Source organism: Schistocerca americana, chromosome 3, assembly GCF_021461395.2.
Source record: "Schistocerca americana isolate TAMUIC-IGC-003095 chromosome 3, iqSchAmer2.1, whole genome shotgun sequence".
Lineage (NCBI taxonomy): Eukaryota > Metazoa > Arthropoda > Insecta > Orthoptera > Acrididae > Schistocerca > Schistocerca americana.
Window position 1 is genome coordinate 983,669,620 of NC_060121.1, and position 26,191 is coordinate 983,695,810.

Consider the following 26,191-nt stretch of genomic DNA (forward strand, 5'->3'; position numbering starts at 1 on the left):
GTAGATATTGTTTAATATTTAAAGTCTGGTATTCATGTGTGTCTTAGGATGATGATTACGGAAAGCTGGAGAAAATGGATGACGTCTCAAAAAATTACCCCATAACTGTAATTAGCAGTGAATTATACATTCGAGTACGCAGGCTTCAGATATTAATAATGCAGTGACAACTTCCTTATAGTGTAATGTAGACTTGGTATATGGTAATTACTCAGTATCGTAATTGTGCAACATTACAAGTGTCGCATTTACGTGAGTATTTGGATTATGATACTGGAAAGTTTGGTGTTTGGGAGAAATCGACTAGAAATACAACAGATTGCTATAAAATTGTAAACAGCGATGGAAGGCGGTCACACTTAGGTGTGTTTACAGAATATGCGATGAGGTAATTGAATTAGAGTAATGCAGCCAATAGGGCAATGCAACTCTTCGAATATTTGCCGTTTGGTAGTCACCGTAATGTCAAAGTATCTTACGTAATTTTGGATAATAAGTTAGGATAATATTTACCGACACATTTAAGTGATCCTTTTAATATGGAGCACAGAGCTCGAATGACGACACTCAGTTCGCCTTGAAAGAGGAAGAGGAGATGGGGGACTTGTTTTTCCACCATTTTTATGCACTGCTATTGGCCTCGATCAATGCAGGGTGGGTGACCTTCATTGTGGTTCATGTTCCGGCACAGTGGATGTGTCATCTTCATTTTTCATCAATTTTTTTAGTCACACAAATGCCCTAGAGGCGTGAAAGATGGAAGGAGGGCTTACCCCGACGCGTGACTGGTATCAGGTTACATCCTAATCTCAATATACCACTCGCAATTGCCCGAGTGGTGTATCAGGCTACAAAATGACGCGGAAAATACCCTACTACACAACTATTAGGATGGGCCTCCTACATTTGTTTTGAAGTAAGTGAAAATGAAATAGCAGCAGAGCTAAAATCACTCATGTGAGCTCCTGGTCAATAATAAGGAACAGTTACTCAAAACAAAAGAAAACAAAGAGAAGAAACGTTATTTAACACCACAGTGATAACAATTAAATGTCGCTGCCAGGGGTGGTGTGATGTATTACACCTGACACCGCCGACTATAGCCTCCAGCCTGATTTCCGCTGTTATTACACGTCTGTTCGTCAGAGTCAGTGCAGCAATCCCACGAATTCCTTACATTGTTGTCCTTCTGGGACCTGGGCCTACTCTTTTTGCCACACTCTTTTCCTGAGTACGTCTCGTCACCACTCGTTCTGAAATCTGAGCGATCGGTCGGTATGATGCTGCCCCGTCCCTCATACCAATGATTCTACCTTTCTCAAAGTCCAAAAGACTAGGACAAGCAGCATGTCCGCTTTGTCTCTTCTAGGCACGCTGCGTTGTAGGCTCCTTCTGAAAAAACTCATCTAACACTCATATCAGCGCACACTCCGCTGCAGAGTGAAAATCTCATTCTGGAAACATCCCCCAGGCTGTGGCTAAGCCATGTCTCCGCAGTATCCTTTCTTTCAGCAGTGCTAGTTCTGCAAGGTTCGCAGGAGATCTTCTGTGAAGTTTGGAAGGTTGGAGACGAGGTACTGGCAGAAGTAAGGCTGTGAGGACGGGGCGCGAGACGTGCTTGGGTAGCTCAGATAGCCAGCCCGGTAGCTCAGCGTGTTCGGTCAGAGAGCTGGTTGGCCTCTGTAATAAAAAACTGAGTGGAAGGGTGTAGAAACGAACTTGACCGGATGTCATGTGACGTCCGCAACGAGCAAACACACACAAAAAAAGAGATTGTAGAGCACTTGCCCACGAAAGTCAAAGGTCCCGAGTTCGAGTCTCGGTCCGGCACACAGTTTTAATCTGCCAGAAAGTTTCATAACAGCGCACACTCCGCTGCAGAGTGAAAATCTCATTCTGGAATCATCTAACATTACACGCAGAGCAACCATCACGCACCTAAACCTTTAATCATCTGTAATAATGTTTTCGTTTCTGTACTGGAAATACTGAAAATAAGCTCGCATAAGGATTAGCGTTTTATCAACGTCTCCCACATGTTTGGAAAAACACTGGAGTCTCAATCTTGTAGCCCTCAATGAAGATATCAGTGGAGTCACGTTTTCAGTTGCCGTCACTGCGTATTTATGCATTTACATCTAGGTACCCTTGATTACTGAGCACTCTTTCCGGAGATGTTATGGAAAATAATTTCCTCATGATATCAATATTCATCGGTAAAAGTTTTGAAAACGGACGAATGGCGTGCTAATCTCATATCCACATGAATTCCAAAAGAAATTCGTTGGAATTCGATAACTCGATAAATAGTACAATTCTCAAGGCTGTCAATTCAACTAAGTACCTGGGTGTTAAAATTACGAACAACTTCAGTTGGAAAGACCACATAGATAATATTGAGGGGAAGGCGAGCCAAAGGTTGCGTTTCATTGGCAGGACACTTAGAAGATGCAACAAGTCCACTAAAGAGACAGCTTACACTACACTCGTTCGTCCTCTGTTAGAATATTGCTGCGTGGTGTGGGATCCTTACCAGGTGGGATTGACGGAGGACATCGAAAGGGTGCAAAAAAGGGCAGCTAATTTTGTATTATCACGTAATAGGGGAGAGAGTGTGACGGATATGATACGCGAGTTGGGATGGAAGTCATTAAAGCAAAGACGCTTTTCGTCACGGCGAGATCTATTTACGAAATTTCAGTCACCAACTTTCTCTTCCGAATGCGAAAATATTTTGTTGAGCCCAACCTACATAGGTAGGAATGATCATCAAAATAAAATAAGAGAAATCAGAGCTCGAACAGAAAGGTTTAGGTGTTCGTTTTTCCCGCGCGCTATTCGGGAGTGGAATGGTAGAGAGATAGTATGATTGTGGTTCGATGAACCCTCTGCCAAGCACTTAAATGTGAATTGCAGAGTAATCATGTAGATGTAGATGTAGATTAGTGAAGACAGCAATTTCTTTTACATTTTTTTGCGGATGGAAGAAAACCGTCCACGAGCGGGTTAACACGATGCAGTTGGCGAACTAGGCTGGTAAGGCCGGCCGGTGCTCCCCGCTCGGCATGCAGTGGGCGAGGAATGTGCCCTGTGGACGCTTACGACTGCGTCAAATGTCAGTCATGCGAGCGCTATATCGGGCGCAACACGTTGTGCCACGGGTACAATATAGTGCATTGCAGAGCGCGTGCTGAGTTACTGCCGCTTATTTCGACTGCGGTCATAAAATTAGAGTGTTTAAGTAACCACGTGCGCGCAACCGAACGGCCCCAGTAGTTGAGTGCTACAGAACGCTGCACCATCGCCTCCAGACATCATGGTACGTCTGACAATGAGTACTGTACAACGGATTCTCGTGCATGCTGACGCGATTTCAGGGAACTATGCGCTCCACAGTGTGTGTGTATATCCGTGGCGTTTCTACTCAGTCTGATTAAAATTATTGTATGTGTGCGACCACATCAAATTTTATTGTACTCAAGCTTGCTCGGCAATAACGCAGCATTATGACGGGTACGGTGTGGTTCGGAGGCTAATTGGATAAGTATCATACGACGATTCTTGAAGTAAATACTCTGTTAATAGTAGGATTGGTTTGAGTACTGTGCTGCTTTTCTTCGTATCGTAATGTTGAACTGACATTGTCAGTCAGTAACAAGGAAATCGATCACGCATTTAAATTCCTTCATCATCCGCTGTACTAGTAGGCATATACAAGGTGAGACCGGAAAGACTTACAGACGCTGTTCAGGGATAGCTTCTGAGCATTTTGAGGTAAGAGACTCTAACACCTCCGTTTTTATCCCGACCTGATCTGATCGAATAGCAGCCGAATATTTATTATTAGCATGACCGTGAACCTAATGGGGCTGGTAATCGGAATTGACTGCTACGGAAGTTGTTACTTTCCAGTTCGTCCTGTACAATAATATAATACTGAATGTATGGTAATAAGGAACACCAACACAGTTTTACTAATGACGAACTTATATTCTTCTCAAAACACAAAAAGGAGACATCCACTGCCTTCGTCATACATATCTAATTACGGCTAATCTCAGCACAGGGTTTCTTCATTTGCCATTATCGTCACACGATAATCCATCACTGCATCCAACACTGCAATCCGAGGCTAGGCTGGCGTGGTAGACGCAAAACTGTATATCGGCACTAGTAACGTCACTGAACACTTTTATAAAGATACTTCATCATTTTCCCGGTATTTATTTATTATTTAGGGGTCTAACCACGGCGATTGTGACACCCTTCTCGGTTTAAAACCCTGTATTCCAATAATGGCCTCCACACACACACACACCATTCCCGCCAACCACTCTGGCGCGTCTCGACACTCGCTCTCGCAACACAATCGATTGTTCGCCCTATCGACCTGTGCCGAGTGCAAAGTTATAGTAAGGGCCTAGGACCCCTTACAAGACCCACCGTCTCCAGCGGCTCGGTAAACAGTTAAAACAGTGCGTTATAGTGAAAATGTCGACAGTATGCGGTGTGTCTTGTTTCCATTCGCTCGCGCTTCCAGCTGTTGACAACAGTAGTAGACGTTTCATTCTTCGCCTTCAAACCTGCATTCGGTACTGCTCGGTTCTGTCTTGGCTTTGTTTCCACAACAATGTTAGTTGTACGTTAATATATACAGCTGTGTGGAGTTTGTCGATATGCGCCTCGCGTGTAGGTTCGATGAAAACAATGGAACAGCGCCACGATGACGCTATGTTCAACTGTCCGCGCGTCGAGGCAGCCATATTGCAGTTCAGTGTTTCCGCAGTGTTTCCCAGTCGTTCGCTTAAACGCGTTGGCAAACGGTTGCCAGAGATTCGGCGCCCGTGTTGCTAAGCGATCCGAGATGCGTCGTGTCCTCGAAAACAGTTGAGTTTGGTTTGGAGAATGAGATTTTCACTCTACAGCGGAGTGTGCGCTGATATGAAACTTCCTGGCAGATTAAAACTGTGTGTCGGACCGAGACTCGAACTCGGGACCTTTGCCTTTCGCAGGCAAGTGCTCTACCAACTGAGCTACCCAAGCACGACTCACGACCCGTCCTCACAGTTTTAATTCAGCCAGTACCTCGTCTGCCACCTTCCAAACTTCGCAGAAGCTCTTCTACATAGCAGTTGAGTATTAGTGTACTTTAAAGGTCAACAAGAAGATTGCGAACATTACGTATGTATGAAAAATCGAAAAACATTTTATGATATACAACTAGAAGCTCCCAGGCTACTACAGAAGAGATCTGACAGAGAAAGCGGGATGTGAAGTGGGGAAAGAATTTCATATGACGTCTGCAGTATCCTGCACAGAACTGCTTCAAATAAATTTATCGGTATGTCAGTGGCAGCAAATGTACAAGAAAAAAAAACTGCAAGTTGTACCATTAGTACAAGATGAGTGAAAAAGGACTATCAGTTTGCAGTTATGCAGAAATTCATTCAGATAACATACACAATTGGTAATGTGTCATTTTGTTGCAAACAACCTCAACTTTCACGTAAATGTGGCCGGCCGCTGTGGCCGAGCGGTTCTAGGCGCTTCAGTCCGGAACCGCGCTGCTGCTACTGTTGCAGGTTCGAATCCTGCTTCGGGCATGGATGTGTGTGATGGCCTCAGGTTAGTTAGGTTTAAGTAGTTCTAAGTCTAGGGGACTGATGACATCAGATGTTAAGTTCCATAGTGCTTAGAGCCATTTGAATTTGAACGTAAAAGTGTGAGGTCTCATTTTGGTTCGATGTGAGTATCATTTATGATATGGCAAACATTCCACCGATAATCAATTTCTTCCCACAATTGTCGCAGCAAATCCGGCGTAACTTGTGCAGCGGTAGCGTAGATTCGATTTTTCAGGTCGGCTAAATTGTTTGGTAGGGGAGGAACATTCACAAGGTCTTTAATGAAACACCAGAGAAAGAAATCGACTGTGTCAAGTCTGGGGAGCGAGATGGCCGTGCGACTGGCCCTTCACAGTCAATAGACCGACCTGGGAAGGGATTACCGAAAAATGGTTCAAATGGCTCTGAGCACTATGGGGCTTAACTTCTGAGGTCATCAGTCCCCTGGAACATAGACCTACTTGAACCTAACTAACCTAAGGACATCACATACAGCCATGCCCGAGGCAGTATTCGAACCTGCGACCGTAGCGGTTACGCGGTTCCAGAGTGAAGCGCCTAGAACCGCTCGGCCACACCGGCCGACTGAAGGGATTACCGAGGAAATTTTGAACCTCCTTGAGGAAGTGAGGTGTAGCGCCGTCTTGCTGGTAGTAAACCATCCCATCTCGGTCATCTTCATCGATCTGAGGAATTAAAAAATTTTGAAGCCTATAGAAATAGACAAATGAAAAAACGATCGGATGGCATTGTTGGCCGAGAGGCCCCTTTCAGGGGAGTTCGGCCTCCGTATTGCAAGTCCTTTTTAGTTGACGCCACTTTGGCGACTTGCGTGTCAATGATGATGAAGGACACACAACACCCAGTCCCCTGCCGGGAATCGAACCCGGACCCTTGCGTGGTAGGCGGTAACGCTACCGCTACGCTACGGAGGCGCACAGAGATAATCAATAGCAGGGACAGTTTTTTCCACGAAGAAGAAAGAGCCAGTGTAACTGTGCACTACACTGGCGCTCCTGGTGGCGGATTGTGGTACTGATGTAGTACATCATTTGAACTAAGTTTTGCTTGCTGCAAAATGACACATCTACCAGTTACGTAAGTTGTCTCAATAAATTTCTGTATCATTTCAAAGTTGTACAGTCATTTTTGACCCGCCCTGTATTCTCTTGCGTGACAGACTTTGTCGTACTGCAAAATTAAATTCTCAAGTGGGAGCAAACAATGAAAAGCCACAGATCCCCGATACCTGTAAATACAATTGCGCTCATATGCAAATGATATAACGAGCACAAACCACCGTTGTCACATTTCCGTGTGTGTAAAACTCAGGATACGTTATTTGGGTTTTCAAAATAAAAGTAACCATGTGTTCTGGCGGAAGAAATTAACTGCGCCGAATGACCGTAGCACTGCTTAGTCGTTCTATAAACAGCTACGAATTTCGATTCTGCCTGTCTACTTGACTGCTAGATACAGCCTATAGTTTGTTTGTTTCGATGTACGTACCAATCCAGAACTTCCTTCGTTTTCTTAATCGTGTGTAGTAATAATACAGAAGCGTATCTCCTTCTGAGCCTGAATCTGTGATCGACATGCAGAGTGTAGCCAAAAGAATCTCGGGTGCGACAAACAATACTCCCTGTCTTCCACACTCGCACACGGCAACTGAAAGTTCTCATTTCAGAGCTAGTCCGTGCGCGGAACAGCGTTACCAGCTAGTCAGCAACCAGTTGCCGATACTGGTAAATCGCCTGCCCGCTGCGTTCCTTTTCAGTTGCTCCGCGTGCGGCGTTAGAGTTGTCGCATTACTCTGTGTTGTGTGGTGCACGTTTTGGTTGCTGCGTATAGCTGGTCTCTTCACTTTTACGAAGGTTCTCTCGCAGAAACAAGGGTGACTGTAGTACCAAACCGAAAAAACTTATAACTACGTTGTCACTCCGTAACGAGTCGCCCGAGATCACAAGAAAAGATCACCAACATGACCTCGTATTTTAAGGAGGAAAAAGCAACCGATACCACGCGAACATTTGGGCCGTAATTCTGACAGAACGTAGTTACGACCTTCTGAAAGTACAGCTTTTAAACATGTGCATGCGCAACTTGTCACTCGTTCAGTCCCGTTGCAGCCACTTAATGCCGGTCGCCAAGTAGTGTGCAGTGGAGTAAGAGGTTTGCGAAATACTGTTTTGACATTCGTAACATACCTTTTTCAGTGTGTCAACAGCAACGGGCGCAGTTTCTAACCTGCAGCTGCTGCCAGAGATCTTTTGGCTTTGAACGTTTAGATGCTGCGATTCACAACTGCAGTATGACTGAATGAAACGAATGAGTGCTTCATTAAAGACGCAGTGCAGCGCCATTTAATTATTAACATCACTGCTGTGCGTTATTTTCTTTGGATTTTAAAGCTGGCACGTTAAAGTGGATTGCATTTGCAGGAGATGTGCTATTATTCAATACGTTGACGTGATTAAATTGTGAGTCGAAAATCGTTAACTTTACTTCATAATAATTCTTCAGTTTCTTGGGTTTCTTCATTTTGATTTTGAGGCATACACGTAGCTGCAGAATATCAATATGAGAATGATCATCATCATTTCCTTAGGGCTTTTGTCCCACTGAGAAGGACTTTGCCGGCCGCGGTGGTCTAGCGGTTCTGGCGCTGCAGTCCGGAACCGCGGGACTGCTATGGTCGCAGGTTCGAATCCTGCCTCGGGCATGGGTGTGTGTGATGTCCTTAGGTTAGTTAGGTTTAAGTAGTTCTAAGTTCTTGGGGACTTATGACCTAAGATGTTGAGTCCCATAGTGCTCAGAGCCATTTGAACCATTTGAACCATTAGAAGGACTTTGAGGTTTCATAGGATGGCCTTCGGCTGTGTGTCTGATGAGAAGGACTTTGAGGTTTTTATTCTATTGAGGTTATAAGATCTTAACCTAAAAATCAACAAGATGTTAATTTATTTTAATTCATTCAAAAAAAAAAAAAATTCACGAGCGGTCTGGCGCGACCAATAACCACCACAATCAAACTTTAAAGATAAATAATTTAATTTAAAGATAAGAAATTAATGAAGAACAACTATAATACAGCGAGAACAAGTAGACAACCCGCCCACCTCCCCAGGGGACGTAACCCCTGCAACCCTCACGACAAAAAACGACCGAAAATCAATTAATCTGCAACACGGGTATCGTAAGACTAGGACCCGTGTTGTGTTGCAGTCCCGCCTGCTGGGCGCACGGTGACTCCAAGCCGCGAGCAGCGCGGCGGAAGTCCTTATCACCACTGATAAGAACCGGATGTAGTTCTCAGCTCTGCAGCAATCTCCCAGCGCCAAAACTCCATTAGAATAACATTGACGGAAGTGAATTATTCTGCAACACGGATCAAGTAAATATACGGCACGCTGAAAATTTCCAAGTCCGAATGAAGGTCACGCGTACAACGCCAGAGACTAAGTCCCAATCAAGGTCACGCGCTTTAACACGCGTACACCAACCAACAACGTAATCTACAAATGCAGTAGCGTCAAGTAACAACGTATTCTACGAATGCAGTAGCGTCAAGCCTTGTTGTGAGATTTGGCGATGTTAGAGGGTGGCCAGATGCCCTTTCTGGCGCCACCCTGTACCTCTTGGGGCGGAATTAGCGTACCCCAGCTGCCTGGGTCTAGCATAAACCATGAAATGGTGCGAGTCGTGTAACTGAGGCGGGACGTGGGGACCAGCCCAGTATTCAGCTAGTGGGATGTGGAAAACCGCCTAAAAACCACGTCCAAGTCGTTAGTCCGCCAGGCGGATTCGATCCGGGGCCGCCGCGCCTACTCGAGTCCATGAAGCAGCGCGTTAGCGCTCTTGGCTAACCTGGCGGGTAGAATACCAACATGAGAATGTTGAACATGTATGTGCTGAGGTTGACATACTACATACATTAATTATTACTTTTGGCATAGAATAGAATGTCCTGGAACAAGATTTCAAACAATGTTGGGCAAATATGTCCATCTCCCTTCTCCTACTTCTTCGCCTTCAAGATCCCATGAATAGGAGGACTCTGGTCGTGACTCCGCCGTACAGTACTTCGCACTCTGACATTAGAACATACCTTCACCGAGGAGGCAGCAGTATATTGCTCCCTCCTACGTATATCTCGCGAAGTGGCCATGAGGATAAAATGAGAGAGATTAGAGCCCACACAGAGGCATACCGACAATCCTTCTTTCCACGAACAATACGAGACTGGAATAGAAGGGAGAACCGATAGAGGTACTCAAGGTACCCTCCGCCACACACCGTCAGGTGGCTTGCGGAGTATGGATGCAGATGTAGATGTAGATTAGGCGGCTGCAGTGAGGAAAAGCGAGTGATAAACCGTATGCGCGAAAATTTAAAAGCTGTACTTCCAGAAGGTCTTAACTACGTAATACCAGAATTATGACCCAGATTTCCGCACGAGACCGATTGCTGGGGCTGAAATCTTTCAAATTTCCTTTTTTCTCCTTAAAACATGAGGTCAATTTGGTGACGGTTCTTGTCAGGAAATATCCCCGAGCAACCTCTAACGGTTTGTCAGTACAGTTCTGGTTCATTCTGTATTCATGTACTGCTGTGGTGTGTCGCGGCTTTTTGTCCTTTTGGCTGTGGCGAACTATCCGCTACGCTCTTCGTGTTAGGACGCCTATTCGATTTCGTGTTGGTAACTCGGGAGTCACCTGGCCAGAACCCACGCAGTTCCTGCTTCCGCACTTCACTGAGTCTCACCAGCCCATATCTTATCTATTCATTTCTCCTTTCAGATTGTCTACCTGCCTACTCGGTTAAGAGATCTAACGTTCCTTTCATCCAAAGCTAGATTTTTTATTTTTTATAAAAAAAAATGATAAGTAGTCCCCGTCCGGATATCCAAATAGAGGACTATTTTCTCTCCGGAAAACACTGGAGGACGACATTGTATATCCTCGAGAAGTATACTGGGTGTTGTCTTGCTCTTAGCAGTCCGCAGTACCGACATAGCAAGACAACGTTAGCTAATAATACATGGCCAGATCAGTCAGTCGGCCAGACTGTTGCGCTGTAACTACAGAAAATGTCGGTACCCCTGTTCAAGAATCATTTCTTAGGCTCTTGTCTGACACTGCTTTGATGAGGTTGCACCTACGGTACGGCAGGCCATCTGTGAATCGTTGAGTCACTCAGGCAAACCCGTCGCAGCACACTCCACGGTTCACGGGCAGTTTTACGGCACAATTTGACTGAGGGAAGAGATACCATGATAGGCCACGTCTTGAAGCATCAAGGAATAGTTAGGTCAGTAATGGAGAGAATTGTGTGACGTTGAAAACATGTAGACATAGAGTACGAACTGATAACAAAAATCATACAAGTACTGAAGTAGATGTAGGTTGCAGTATTCATCCAGAGGAGAAGAGACTTGCAAAGGCCGGAGTAGCGTGAACAGCTGCATGGAAACGGACTTGAGACCACGTCCAAACAACAATGGTAACAACAACAAGAACAACAACAGTAGCAACTACATCGCTTTTTCCACCTTTGACAGTGATATACGTTTGAAATGAATGCCAATTTGAAAAAGTGGATAAGAATCCAAGGGAAACAGTAGATTCCTTTGTTACTGGCTGGTTAAGTCAGTCCAAAGTTCGGAGGGAAGTAACTGGCTACCGCGTTTAGTAGGATTAACCATTGTGAAACACTGCAGTGTTCAAAACGACCTTAGGGCTGAGCACAGCGTTGCAAGACTCTGAGCACACGCTGTTCGGCGATTGCTGTTATTTTCTTCTAGTCTTTGTAGACGCGCCTCCGAAGATAACGTTTTACACAAGAACACTGTGTACTCATACGGTCCCGTTTCTACGTTACTAGGAAATCAAAGCGACTCAAATTTTGGACGAGGGCACTAATAGTGACTTACTACATATTTTTGCAGGACAGTAAGTTTTCAAAATTCAGTACTTACAGGGGATAGGGAAAATAATGTGAACACCTATACTTACTTGGGAATGGTTAATTAATAAAGGATTGGGCCTCCATAATGCAGCTGCGATTCTTCTTGGAATACTGGCATACAATGATTGTATAGTCACCAGTGGAATGTTACGCCACTCTTCGATCAGAACTTCTAACTCCTGTAGTGACGAGGGAGGCGGATATCTCCTCTGGAGTCTGCGCTCCAATACCGCCCACAAGTGTTCCATAATGTTCAAGTCCGGGGACTGTGCCGGCCAGGGAAGACTCTGCAGTTCAGTTGCATGCTCCTCACACCACGATTTTTGTCCTGGCTGTGTGAAGGGGTGCATTATCTTGCTGAAATATGGCATCATCGTTGGGGAAGAACATTGGAATCATGATGAATCATGAGGTGCAACTGATTGCCTAAAATGTTCACATAATCGCTGGCTTAACATGGCCTTTGAGATTAATGATGGGAACAGCAGAATACCGTGATATGGCTGCCCACACCATCACACTTCCACCTCCATGCTCAACCACAGGAATCAAGCAGCCAGGATTGTAGGCTTCTTCTGGTGTTCTCCAGACATAAACCCGGCCCGATGTTGCAAATAAGTAAGACGTAGACTCGTCGGACCGTATGACGTGTTTCTACCGATCAACTGTCCAGGATTTATGCTCCTAACACTGTGTTTTACGCTTATTTGCATTGGTTGTCCTCAGTAAAGATTTTGCTATAGCAGCTCGCCTATGAACATTCGTTTCATGGAGCTCTCGGCGCACAGTGTTGATAGATACGGAGTCTCAGAGATGGACATTGAGCTCTGCAGTCATTTTCGCCGCTGCAGTTTTGTGTTGTTTTGACACAATTCGTGTTGACAGCAGTCTGTGTCATTTAGTTATGATCTACGCCCAACTATTACGTTTACACGATGATGTCTTTCCATGTTTTGTGTAGGCTGTTATGACTGTGGATACAGTTGCTCTTGACACGTTCAATAAGTTGTCTTCCTTGGTTTACTGATGCTCCAGCTAATCGGGCCCCCACAATCTGCCATCTTTGGAGCTCTGTTAGGTCTTTCATTGAGTGTCGACCTCGGCCTCTGAGTGCAAATACGAAGTGTGCGCACCACTCTAAACAACGTCAACTCATGCCTAGTCCGTAGTGAACACGCACAGTCCAGCACGACACGTACTTTACATGCGTTGTTGACTATCAAACACAACCATCCCATTACTACCACTGTCCACATTATTTTGCCCATACGCTGTTCATGAAACGACCAAATGACATCACACAATGACGCCTCTGTAGATTACGTTGCACATCTGACGTCTTCCCGCACGGGTTGGAGCCCGATTTTCTTGTTGGATATACATATATATATATATATCGTAAACCACATCAAATACTGACTAACCGATTCCACAGACCGAACGTGAGGAGAGGGGCTAGTGTAATTGTTTAATACAAATTATACAAAAATCCACGGAAGTATGTTTTTAACAGAAACCTACGTTTTTTAAAATGGAACCACGTTAGTTTTGTTAGCACATCTGAACATATTAACAAATACGTAATCAGTGCCGTTTGTTGCATTGTAACATGTTAATTACATCCGGAGATATTGTAACCTAAATTTGACGCTTGAAACATTTTCCTCACTTCATTGCAGGGGCCCAAACAGCTGCAACATACATCGCGTTTCTACAGAATGATCTGCCAACGTTGCTCGAAAATATCCCACTGGAAACGCGTCGACGTATGTGGTATCAGCATGATGGTGCACCTGCACATTCCGCAATTAACACTAGGCTGACCCTTGACAGGATGTTCGACGGGCGTTTCATAGGACGTGGAGGACGCATAAATTGGCCAGCCCGTTCTCCTGATCTTACACCTCTGGACTTCTTTCTGTGGGGTACGTTAAAGGAGAATGTGTACCGTGATGTGCCTACAACCCCAGAGGATATGAAACAACGTATTGTGGCAGCCTGCGGCAACATTACACCAGATGTACTGCGGCGTGTACGACATTCATTACGCCAGAGATTGCATTTGTGTGCAGCAAATGATGGCCACCACATTGAACATCTATTGGCCTGACATGTCGGGACACACTCTATTCCACTCTGTAATTGAAAATGGAAACCACGTGTGTACGTGTACCTCACCCCTCATGCTAATGTACATGTGCGTCAGTGAAAAAGACCAATAAAAAGGTGTTAGCATGTGGACGTAATGTGCTCTTCCAGTCTCTTCTGTACCTAAGGACCATCACCGTTCCCTTTGGATCCCTACGTAATTCGGTGCTCTCCGATACACACGATCGAACAGCGGAGGAGTGGTACTCAAGCGTCAACTTTAGGTTACAATATCTCCGGATGTAATTGACATTTTAAAATGCAACAAACGGCACTGTTTACGTATTTGTTTATATGTTCAGATGTCCTAACAAAACTAACGGGGTTCCATTTAAAAAAAACGTAGGTTTGTGTTAAAAAACATACTTCCGTGCATTTTTTTATGGTTTGAAGTAACCAATTACACTAGCCCCTCTCCTCACGTTCGGTCTGTAAAATCGATTCGTCAGTATTTGATGTGGTTTACGAAATATATCCAGCGGTAATGTTAGGTGACTCACCCTATATACACTCCTGGAAATTGAAATAAGAACACCGTGAATTCATTGTCCCAGGAAGGGGAAACTTTATTGACACATTCCTGGGGTCAGATACATCACATGATCACACTGACAGAACCACAGGCACATAGACACAGGCAACAGAGCATGCACAATGTCGGCACTAGTACAGTGTATATCCACCTTTCGCAGCAATGCAGGCTGCTATTCTCCCATGGAGACGATCGTAGAGATGCTGGATGTAGTCCTGTGGAACGGCTTGCCATGCCATTTCCACCTGGCGCCTCAGTTGGACCAGCGTTCGTGCTGGACGTGCAGACCGCGTGAGACGACGCTTCATCCAGTCCCAAACATGCTCAATGGGGGACAGATCCGGAGATCTTGCTGGCCAGGGTAGTTGACTTACACCTTCTAGAGCACGTTGGGTGGCACGGGATACATGCGGACGTGCATTGTCCTGTTGGAACAGCAAGTTCCCTTGCCGGTCTAGGAATGGTAGAACGATGGGTTCGATGACGGTTTGGATGTACCGTGCACTATTCAGTGTCCCCTCGACGATCACCAGTGGTGTACGGCCAGTGTAGGAGATCGCTCCCCACACCATGATGCCGGGTGTTGGCCCTGTGTGCCTCGGTCGTATGCAGTCCTGATTGTGGCGCTCACCTGCACGGCGCCAAACACGCATACGACCATCATTGGCACCAAGGCAGAAGCGACTCTCATCGCTGAAGACGACACGTCTCCATTCGTCCCTCCATTCACGCCTGTCGCGACACCACTGGAGGCGGGCTGCACGATGTTGGGGCGTGAGCGGAAGACGGCCTAACGGTGTGCGGGACCGTAGCCCAGCTTCATGGAGGCGGTTGCGAATGGTCCTCGCCGATACCCCAGGAGCAACAGTGTCCCTAATTTGCTGGGAAGTGGCGGTGCGGTCCCCTACGGCACTGCGTAGGATCCTACGGTCTTGGCGTGCATCCGTGCGTCGCTGCGGTCCGGTCCCAGGTCGACGGGCACGTGCACCTTCCGCCGACCACTGGCGACAACATCGATGTACTGTGGAGACCTCACGCCCCACGTGTTGAGCAATTCGGCGGTACGTCCACCCGGCCTCCCGCATGCCCACTATACGCCCTCGCTCAAAGTCCGTCAACTGCACATACGGTTCACGTCCACGCTGTCGCGGCATGCTACCAGTGTTAAAGACTGCGATGGAGCTCCGTATGCCACGGCAAACTGGCTGACACTGACGGCGGCGGTGCACAAATGCTGCGCAGCTAGCGCCATTCGACGGCCAACACCGCGGTTCCTGGTGTGTCCGCTGTGCCGTGCGTGTGATCATTGCTTGTACAGCCCTCTCGCAGTGTCCGGAGCAAGTATGGTGGGTCTGACACACCGGTGTCAATGTGTTCTTTTTTCCATTACCAGGAGTATATATATATATATATATATATATATATATATATATATATATTCACTGGAACATCTAACACAGCATATGTTGATCTCAGTACGAAGGTACAATCTGAAGTGGCCCTCTGCTGAATCGACGAAGAAAGGGTCATATGGGCAACACTGACTAGAAGGGACAGAATGCTAAGATGTTATGATGTCTGTTAAACATCGGGGAATAACTACCATGGTTCTAGAGTGATTTGTAGAGGGTAAAAACTGTAGCGGAACACAGAGCTTGGAATACATCCAGCAAATAATTGAGTACGATGAGTGCAAGCAGTACTCTGAAGTACAGGGATAGAAAATTGTGACGGGTCATGAAACCAGTGAGAAGACTGATGCCAATAAATAAATAAACCACATGTACCATATTGTTGTTGTTGTAGTCTTCAGTCCTGAGACTGGTTTGATGCAGCTCCCCATGCTATTCTATCCTGTGCAAGCTTCTTCATCTCCCAGTACTTACTGCAGATTCCATCCTTCTGAATCTGGTTAGTGTATCCATCTCTTGGTCTCCCTCTACGATTTTTACCCTCCACGCTGCCCTCCAATGCTAAATTTGTGATCCCTTGATGCCTCAAAACATATCCTACCAACCGATCCCTTCTTCTAGTCAAGTTGTGCCACAAATTTCTGTCCTCCCCAATCCTATTCAATACTTCCTCATTAGTTATGTGATCTACCCATCTAATCTTCAGCATTCGTCTGTACCACCACATTTCGAAAGCTTCTATTCTCTTCTTGTCCAAACTATTTATCGTCCATGTTTCACTTCCATACGTGGCTACGCTCCATACAAATACTTTCAGAAACGACTTCCTGACACTTGAATCTATACTCGATGTTAACAAATTTATCTTCTTCAGAAACGCTTTGCTTCAGTCCGCTTTCATCTACTTACTCAGCGAGAGAAAAACGGCTGTTTATGTGACTCGGTAGACTTTACGATCTCTCAAATCTTATTCTCATGGTCCCTATACGAGATAAAAGATGCATCAATGTTGGAGTCGCCTTCTGTGCTTTTGATTTATTTTGTTTGTCCCATTTCATTTACCAATTCGTAGCTGTACCACTAGATACTTAAATTACACATTGTTTAAATATTCAAGTACTGAGTTATTATACATGCCAGATTTTTGGTATATGTCAGTATCATCTTCCTTCTTTGGCTACTTTTGTACTGAGTTATTATAAATGGCAAATTTTTGGTATATGTCGGTGTCATATTCCTTCTTTAGACTTTTTTGCAGTTAGATTTTTTGTATACATCAGTGTCATCTTCCTTCTTTACACTTTTCTGCACCGAGATTTTTGGTGTATGTCAGTGTCATCTACTTCTTTGCACTATTTTGTATTGAGTTGTTATAAATCAATACAGAAATGTCTAAAGAAGGAAGATCACACTGATTTACACCAAAAATCTGGCATTTACCAACTCCAGTGTGACAGATGCGATGCTCTGTACTCAGGGCAGATCAACAGACCCTTGAAATAAGGTATAAAGAATATAAAAAGGCCTAGAAGTATGGTACCAGCCATTCAATATTTGCAGAGCACCTTCAGCAATAAAACCTCCGCCCCACCGCAACTGAACAGGGAATGAAAACAGTCAGATTTAGTAACAAAAAGCATGTGCTATCCCTACAATAGAACTTCCAAGTCCAAACAGCTATAACAGAGAGGAAACACATAATAAATTACCAGATAAACACCAGCAACCAAACGTTATTTGAATTAATAAAATATATTATAGATAAAGAGAAACCCCCATAGACATCACAAAATAATACCACAAACTTGGTAGTATCCCCACCCTATATCACCTACTACTGTACCATAGCAAAGGAATAATTTACAAAAAAAAAAAAAAAAAAGATTCAAATGGCTCTGAGCACTACGGGACTTAATTTCTGAGGTTATCAGTCCCCTAGAACTTAGAACTACTGAAACGTAACTAACCTAAGGACATCACACACATCCATGCCCGAGGCAGGATTCGAACCTGCGACCGTAGCGGTCGCGCGGTTCCAGACTGTAGCGCCTAGAACCGCTCGGCCACCCAGGCCGGCTAATAATTTACACACACAGTAGTTAGAACATGTTAGCTACCTTCAAATACACAGACACACACGGTCACACACACAGACACACACACACACACACACACACACACACACACACACACACACACACACACACACACACACCTGTCGGAAAATATGAACACATACACTAGCCAAAAAATATAAACACTCGTACATACAGAGCAGCAGCAGACGATCAACCTGCTATGAAAGCAAATGACGAATGCATCCCGCAATAGCAAAACAAAATCACTCGAAAAGGAGAGATGGCAGTCGTTCGTCACAACACAAAACCGTGAATATATTTACTGTCAGTGAAAGTTCTGTGTGCTAAAATCTACAACATATATGTAGAAGAACAGGAAGAATGACTTAAGCAACAGAAAACCGTGAGTACGTATAATATTTAATACTGTTTATAGAAGTAACTTAAAACATATGAACTGTTCACGATCCTAGCAAACAAAACTGTAAGAAAAACCATTTTGTTACAGTGACCACTGAAGATGCTTTCAAATAAAGATAAAAGCTAATAACCCGTTCATTGGCGTCGCAAAAAACAGTATTTAATTTACATAACTTATATTTATTTATAATTTATCATTTCAAGGCAGTTTTTCAGGCTAAAATATTTCTCAGCTATTGCCTTGATTTTCAGTCGCTATAAACACTTTGGATTTTACGCACCCGTCACTAATTCTGTTGTTTCTTATTTCAGGATGACCTTCCTCCAGAACAGATACAAGGTGAGTAGAACACAAATCTTGCTGATCCATCAACGTCACTTATCGAATGGAATTGCTGGCCAAGGGAAAAAACCTATTTTGAGAGCAGTAGCCGTAACATCAACAAGATAGAGGATGCCACAGGGCCAACTTCTATCACTGCTGAATTTTAAATTTAATTTTGTTTTAAGTCTCGACTTGCTTTAAGTAAACGTCCATTTTGAAGTTGCGGGCACGTACGTGTGGGAATCTGCATGCACTAATGGAGGAAAAAAATAATCAGTTCTTCTTATTATATTTTTCTTATTACACAAATGGACACGAAACTGGTCATTGTCTATGGATCTGACAGGTTACGCTCGTCAAACATTAGAGTCGTTGACTTCCCAATTACTGAAAACGTACACCAAATAATTGCGCATATCAAACTTGGAATTTAGTATCCAGCTGTCGCAGTCTTCAATCCTCTGACAACCATTTTCAAGCTGCCCAACATCAAAGCACTTCAACTGAAACCGTTTGATCACCATGATCAGTCGCTGACTTTTTTACCATTAGGTGACAGGACGGTGTAGGAGATATCTAGATGCGAGCATTCTCTACAACAGCATGCGAAACCAATATGTTGCTTCAGAGAAACTTTTCGGTTGGTGCAATTTACGCGATAACGAATTCAACATTAACCTAAAATATACTTTTATCTAATACTTGACACTGAAGTCATTATATCCACCACATGTAAGTTCCCCCAAGTATTTAGTGATTGAGAGTTTGTATGAACAGTTTTCTTCGCGGTCAGATTGAGGTTTTCCATTCCACAGAGCAAAGATTCCAATCCAATTGCTACATTTTATTCATAGCTTGCGAAAGGAATGCTGAAATGTAGTTGTCATAACGGCCATTCGTTTTCTGCTCCAGTCCTGAAAAAGGCGTTCGATGCCTTTGACCACGAGAAGAAGGGCTACATCACCATAGACACGGTGCAGACCATCCTGGACATGCTGGGTATCAAGCTGGACGCGGACACGCTGCAGGAGGTCGTCGACGAGCTGGACGCAGACGGTGAGCAAAAGTACTACAGTATCCCGACACTTAACGGACACTAACAAGGGAACCTCCCCATCGCACCCCCCTCAGATTTCGTTATAAGTTGGCACAGTGGATAGGCCTTGAAAACCTGAACACAGATCAATCGAGAAAACAGGAAGAAGTTGTGTGGAACTATGAAAAAATAAGCAAAATATACAAACTGAGTAGTCCATGTGCGAGATAGGCAACATCAAGCATAATCTGATCGCAGGAGCGCCGTGGTCCCGTGGTTAGCGTGAGCAGCTGCGGAACGAGGGGTCCTTGGTTCAAGTCTACCCCGAGCGAAAAAGTTTTCTTTATTTTCGCAAAGTTATGATCTGTCCATTCGTTCATTGACGTCTCTGTTCACTGTAATAAGTTTAGTGTCTGTGTTTTTCGACCGCACCGCAAAACCGTGCGATTAGTAGACGAAAGGACGTGACTCTTCAATGAGAACCGAAAACTTTTGATCGCAAGGTCATAGGTCAACAGATTCCTCCACAGGAAAACACGTCTGATATATTCTATACGACACTGGTGACGGCATGTGCGTCACATGACAGGAATATGTTGTCGACCCACATAACTTGTACACTTGGCGAATGGGAAAAAACATTCTTCTACCTTGCCCGCTTTAGGTTTTCTTGTGGATGTGATAATTACTCCCAAAAAAGTGATGAAAACATAAGAGTTTGTCACATAAACTGCAATAAATGAATCTAACAGTTTCAAAGTCGCTCACTTTTCCCTGTGCTCTGTTAAAACATATGTTTTTAACGTTTTCAAATTTTTCCGTGTGTAGACCGTCAAATCCTGCATATGTCCAAGCAAAACTGAACATGTCCTGGAATTTTGGAGAGCGAAGTTGATTATGTGTGAGTGCCTGAACTTTGATAATTGTCTGAAAATAAAAAATTAAAATTTTCGCTCGAAGGAAGATTTGAACCAAGGACCTCTCGCTCTGCAGTTGCTCACGCTAACCTCGGGAACACGGCGCTCCTAAGTGGAGTCTACCCCAGATGGTGTTCCCTATCATTCGCATGAATTACTCAGTTTGTATATTTTGCTTAATTTTTCAGAGTTCCATACAACTTCTTCCTGTTTTCTCGATTGATCTGTGTTCAGTTTTTCAAGGCCTATCCACTGTGCCAACTTATAACTGAATCTGAGGGGGGTGCGATGGGGAGGTTCCCTTGTAAGCACCTTATGTAAAAAAAATTTAAATCCAGAAAACTCCAACCCGTCGCTTTTTTTGAAATAGTTATTGATTGCATGAACCGTTTTTCGAATCATCACAGACTCACCTTCAGGAGGGTGCATACTGTAGCTATTTCAAAATGTAATGCTCTGTGACGTGTCGGTGGAACATGCTTTTTGCCTCAGGGCCACTTTGAAACATCTACAATTTGTACCCTCCTACGAGTATGCACGATAACGAATTCTGCCTTAACATAAAATACACAACAAAAGTCTGGATATACTTTTATGTATCACCTGTTCCTAGAGTCATTATATCCATTATATCCCACATGTCTTCAGTGATGAAGGATCTGTACGAATAGTTTTCTCCACTGTCACATTGAGGTTCTCCATTCCACAGAACAACTCATATGCACCGTTTGAGGATGAGCCTATAAACATTCGAAAACCGGTTCATGCAATAAATAACTAATTCAAAAAAGTGACTGGTTGCAGTTTTCTGTATTTATCTTGACTAAACAGTCGCGAGTCCTTAAAGATCTGTAATGGATAAGCTTAAGAAGAAACAGTCTCAGCAGATACGGATTTCAATGTTAACTGAAAACAATACTAAGATTTTATATTAATCTTGCAATCTTTATTGTTTGTGTTGCATTATAGTTTTTTCTTAGATCCATTTTCCTAATTCAAAAGAATGATCCTTAGGTTGTTGCTTCTACAAAGAAATAAATTTTTTCAAATGGCTTTTCATACCAGTTACTGTTGTTTATCGATGTTTAAAATTATATACATGTTATAGTACACTGCCGGCCGGTGTGGCCGTGCGGTTAAAGGCGCTTCAGTCTGGAACCGCGTGTCCGCTACGGTCGCAGGTTCGAATCCTGCCTCGGGCATGGATGTGTGTGGTGTCCTTAGATTAGTTAGGTTTAATTAGTTCTAAGTTCTAGGCGACTGATGACCTCAGAAGTTAAGTCGCATAGTGCTCAGAGCAATTTGAACCATTTTTATAGTACACTAGCGACCATTCCCACGTTAATACATTCACTGTCCATGAACCTGCACAAAGAACTACCCCTCTGTAATCACGGGTCCGCCAACGTTGCGGACAAAACAAAGACAACAGAAATAAAAGAGTGATTGAGTCTCTGAGATAATTTTGTAATTTACAAACTTTTTCGTATCAACAAAATGTTGCGCCCTACAAACACTCTTAGTTAAATTCATTACTATAAAATTTGTATTGTTCTTATATGATTGTTGTGAGATGTTAATTTGATTTCTGTTTCCATCGCTGCCGAATATCTCTTTAGAATCTACGAATTTTTGAACAGAATTGTGAGAAATTATTACAGGGTTATTACAAATGATTGAAGCGATTTCACAGCTCTACAATAACTTTATTATTTGAGATAATTTCACAATGCTTTGCACACACATACAAAAACTCAAAAAGATTTTTTAGGCATTCACAAATGTTCGATATGTGCCCCTTTAGTGATTCGGCAGACATCAAGCCGATAATCAAGTTCCTCCCACACTCGGCGCAGCATGTCCCCATCAATGAGTTCGAAAGCATCGTTGATGCGAGCTCGCAGTTCTGGCACGTTTCTTGGTAGAGGAGGTTTAAACCCTGAATCTTTCACATAACCCCACAGAAAGAAATCGCATGGGGTTAAGTCGGGAGAGCGTGGAGGCCATGACATGAATTGCTGATCATGATCTCCACCACGACCGATCCATCGGTTTTCCGATCTCCTGTTTAAGAAATGCCGAACATCATGATGGAAGTGCGGTGCAGCACCATCCTGTTGAAAGATGAAGTCGGCGCTGTCGGTCTCCAGTTGCGGCATGAGCCAATTTCCGCGGGCTACGCGTGAAACTTGCCCGCACGCGTTCAACTGTTTCTTCGCTCACTGCAGGCCGACCCGTTGATTTCCCCTTACAGAGGCACCCAGAAGCTTTAAACTGCGCGTACCATCGCCGAATGGAGTTAGCAGTTGGTGGATCTTTGTTGAACTTCGTCCTGAAGTGTCGTTGCACTGTTATGACTGACTGATGTGAGTGCATTTCAAGCACGACATACGCTTTCTCGGCTCCTGTCGCCATTTTGTCTCACTGCGCTCTCGAGCGCTCTGGCGGCAGAAACCTGAAGTGCGGCTTCAGCCGAAAAAACTTTATGAGTTTTTCTACGTATCTGTAGTGTGTCGTGACCATATGTCAATGAATGGAGCTACAGTGAATTTATGAAATCGCTTCAATCATTTGTAATAGCCCTGTATTTAACAGAAATGCTATACATAGCTTCAGAAACTGATGCACAAGGCTCAACAACTGCTATCGAAAACTACATTATGATAAAGCTGCGTGCGATTAACAGAACCACATTCATTTAAGATTTATTCAGTATCTCCCAGCTCTGAAACTGTAAATGACGTAACTAATACACACGTGTCAGGAAACTATAAATGAAGTGAAGTGTCACGTCAGAGGGGATAGAGTGAGTTAACGAGATACAGAAAGAGAGAAAGGATATGTTTGTTTGTAGTGTGTATGTATGTGTGAGTGTGTGCGATACAGAGAGACATGACTTCTGACAGAAAATCATAGTGAGAGAAAATGAGACACAGGGAGACACACGAAAGAGAAAGTTAAGAACGAGAGAGAGAGAGAGAGAGAGAGAGAGAGAGAGAGAGAGGATAAGGGGGAAATAAAACAGCTCCGGTGATGAAAGAGGGAAGAGAGATGGAAATGAAGATGACAAATAGATACAGTGGGACAGATTCGTAACAATTTTCTAAGATAACGGCTTTTTTTGTTAAGAAACATGACGCTTGAATTACGCTCTGCAATAGATACCAAAAATATGTGACATTATTTGTTCTAAAATCTAAGCACTTTTCTTATGTGCTATCTGACGCGATATTCAAAATGATTTTGGTTAAGGCTCTACCACAGCAAATTTGTTGCCTCTATTTCCATTAATGTTGAAAAGTTTAGTTCATATCCAAGACAAAATAATAAATATTCCAATATTTGTCTTCAGGTTGTTCTTCTTTACTGTACAACACGAATAAGGCGAGATATATGAGCAGCTCGCTCTACAGTCTTTCTTGTACGTAGTCTTCCTACAATCCTCTTTCGTGTTGCTTAATATTGATTTACTTGTTTATGTAGTCTGACATCATCAATTTACTTCAAATGAGTTTATCGTTTTTGTCTATATTGCTACACTTCATCAATTACAGTGAATTTAAGCAGATGGGGTTGGTCAAATGATTGAATGGTACGAAAATAAGACTCCCAATATATTGCACAGTAGATTTTTGTCCGAATTTTCATAATCAAACGAAGAGTCGGAAGTGGACAAATGGGGTATCAAGTTGACCAGCGTGAAGTCTAGTTCTGCAAAAAAGGGTTTATTTGCTTGAAAGTATTCAGTGTAATTAAGATAAACTTAATAAGAGATGTGAGGGAAAATTTTGTCAGTTTTTCCATGGCCACACGAAGGGTGAGAAATGGCCAAATGAGGCAACAAATTGTCCTGTGTGAGGTCTACTTCTGTTTTGTGTCTTCTTTACTCTAACTTTACAGTAGCATGCACGCTTTCACTCAGTCGAGGCTCTGAGCACTATGCGACGTAACTTCTGAGGTCATCAGTTGCCTAGAACTTAGAACTAATTAAACCTAACTAACCTAAGGACATCACACACATCCATGCCCGAGGCAGGATTCGAACCTGCGACCGTAGCGGTGGCTCGGCTCCAGACTGCAGCGCCTAGAACCGCACGGCCACTCCGGCCGGCTTAGTCGAGGATCTTCGTTTCAGATTCCTGTGTATTTGACGTTTTGTCTTTTAGAAGGAAGGTCAGCGTTGGCCGTAATTTTGATGGTTTATTGACAACACAATCGATTTTCAATCACATAATGATCGTCTTCAGTACTGTAATGTAGGAATTAAAACTCATAGGCACTGGTGTCAAGTTATTATCAGTAACCAAAGGTATGAAACGATCACAGTAACTAATTTTGTATTTTGTTAGGGAACGCAATATCTGCAGGGCGTCCCAGCAGGAACAGTCAGTAGAGGTATGACATGAACGATCATTCTAAGACAAAAATTTTATTAAACATGGGCTCAACAATCCATGCCTTAAGAGCTATAAGTACTTCCTCAGCTTCGACGCTGTGAAACAAATCTCTTCTACTGCAAAATCTTTGCTTTCCATATTTTGAGAGATGGTAGTATGGGCCAAAACACGAAAAAAAGTCTAATGAACTTGGGTTTTAAAGTGCATTCCCTGACAGCTGAGTGCTCTTGTTCATCTTCGGTACTGTCAAACTCATCTCTTCTACTGAACAGGTGCCCTTAGCTCTTCAGATATGCATTGTAGACCCATGTTTACTCGTGGACTGGGTGTTGTGTTGTCCTCACAATCATTTCATCTCCATCACCGGCACGCAAGTCAGCCAGTGTGGCGTCGACTGAAATTAAGACTCGCACTCGGCGGCCAAACTTCCCTGGACGGGGCCTCCCAGCCAACAATGCCATACGCTCATTTCATTTCATTTCCATAAGTTATAGGGGGCAATAAGCTTTCTGGCCTTGATAGACACCTAATTATGAAACTGAATTTTTTATTTTATGGAACTTTATACTTTACTGTGGCACTGGGAACTTAAATGACACAACATTTGCGAGTCTAGATCAAATATAGAGGCGAACAAAAAATTCCGATGTATGTCGTTGCTACAGCTTGTACACAACGCAGCGCGACTCCGATGCGGGTATATAAGCACCAACATTCAGGTAAGGAATTAGTGTGGCATTCGAGCTTTTCGGACGTGTCTGTCGTAAATGCGGAAGTGTGAACTATAGCGACGTTATTACCGAACGGGTCCAAACAGGACCAACATGCTGTTATTCTTTTCTTAGCTGTCGAATGATAAACACTGACAGACATCCACTGGAGAATGAATAATGTGTACGGGGCAGCGTATCTGTCGGAAACCAACGTTGTGGAATGGTGCGACAAGTATATAATACACATTCCCATATCTCAGATATCGTAAGGCAGACGTTACGCCAACTCAAATGGGAGGCAGTCGAACACCCGCCCTATAATACTGATCTCTCCCCATGCAATTATCACACCATCGGCAACTTAAAAAAGGCCTTGAAGTGTCGAAGATTCATTTTGGACGAGGATATGCAGTAGGCAGATACGGATTCCTTCACGCAGCACGATACGGTGTTTTACCAAATGTTTATCATCAAACTGGTGCGTTGGTGGGATAATTGTCTCAATGCTCACTGAGATTTTGCCACATTGGCAATACCGATTCTGGACTGTACGACCTTCTGAACTGTACAGTCTTCGAACTGAAACTTTCTGATCGTCCCCTATGGCTCTAACGTTCACGCC

The 26,191-nt window shown here is 43.8% G+C and overlaps 1 protein-coding gene across 1 annotated transcript in view; it reads left to right on the top strand.

Annotated features, from left to right (window-relative positions):
• Positions 1 to 7,219: 7,219 nt before the first annotated feature.
• LOC124606611 (troponin C, isoallergen Bla g 6.0101-like) overlaps positions 7,220 to 26,191 on the top strand; it is a 65,939-nt gene continuing 46,967 nt past the window's right edge. Inside the window, exons 1-3 of the mRNA XM_047138596.1 lie at positions 7,220 to 7,369; positions 18,494 to 18,521; positions 19,419 to 19,562. Coding sequence (XP_046994552.1) covers positions 7,220 to 7,369; positions 18,494 to 18,521; positions 19,419 to 19,562 — 322 coding nt within the window. The remainder of the gene's footprint in view (positions 7,370 to 18,493; positions 18,522 to 19,418; positions 19,563 to 26,191) is intronic.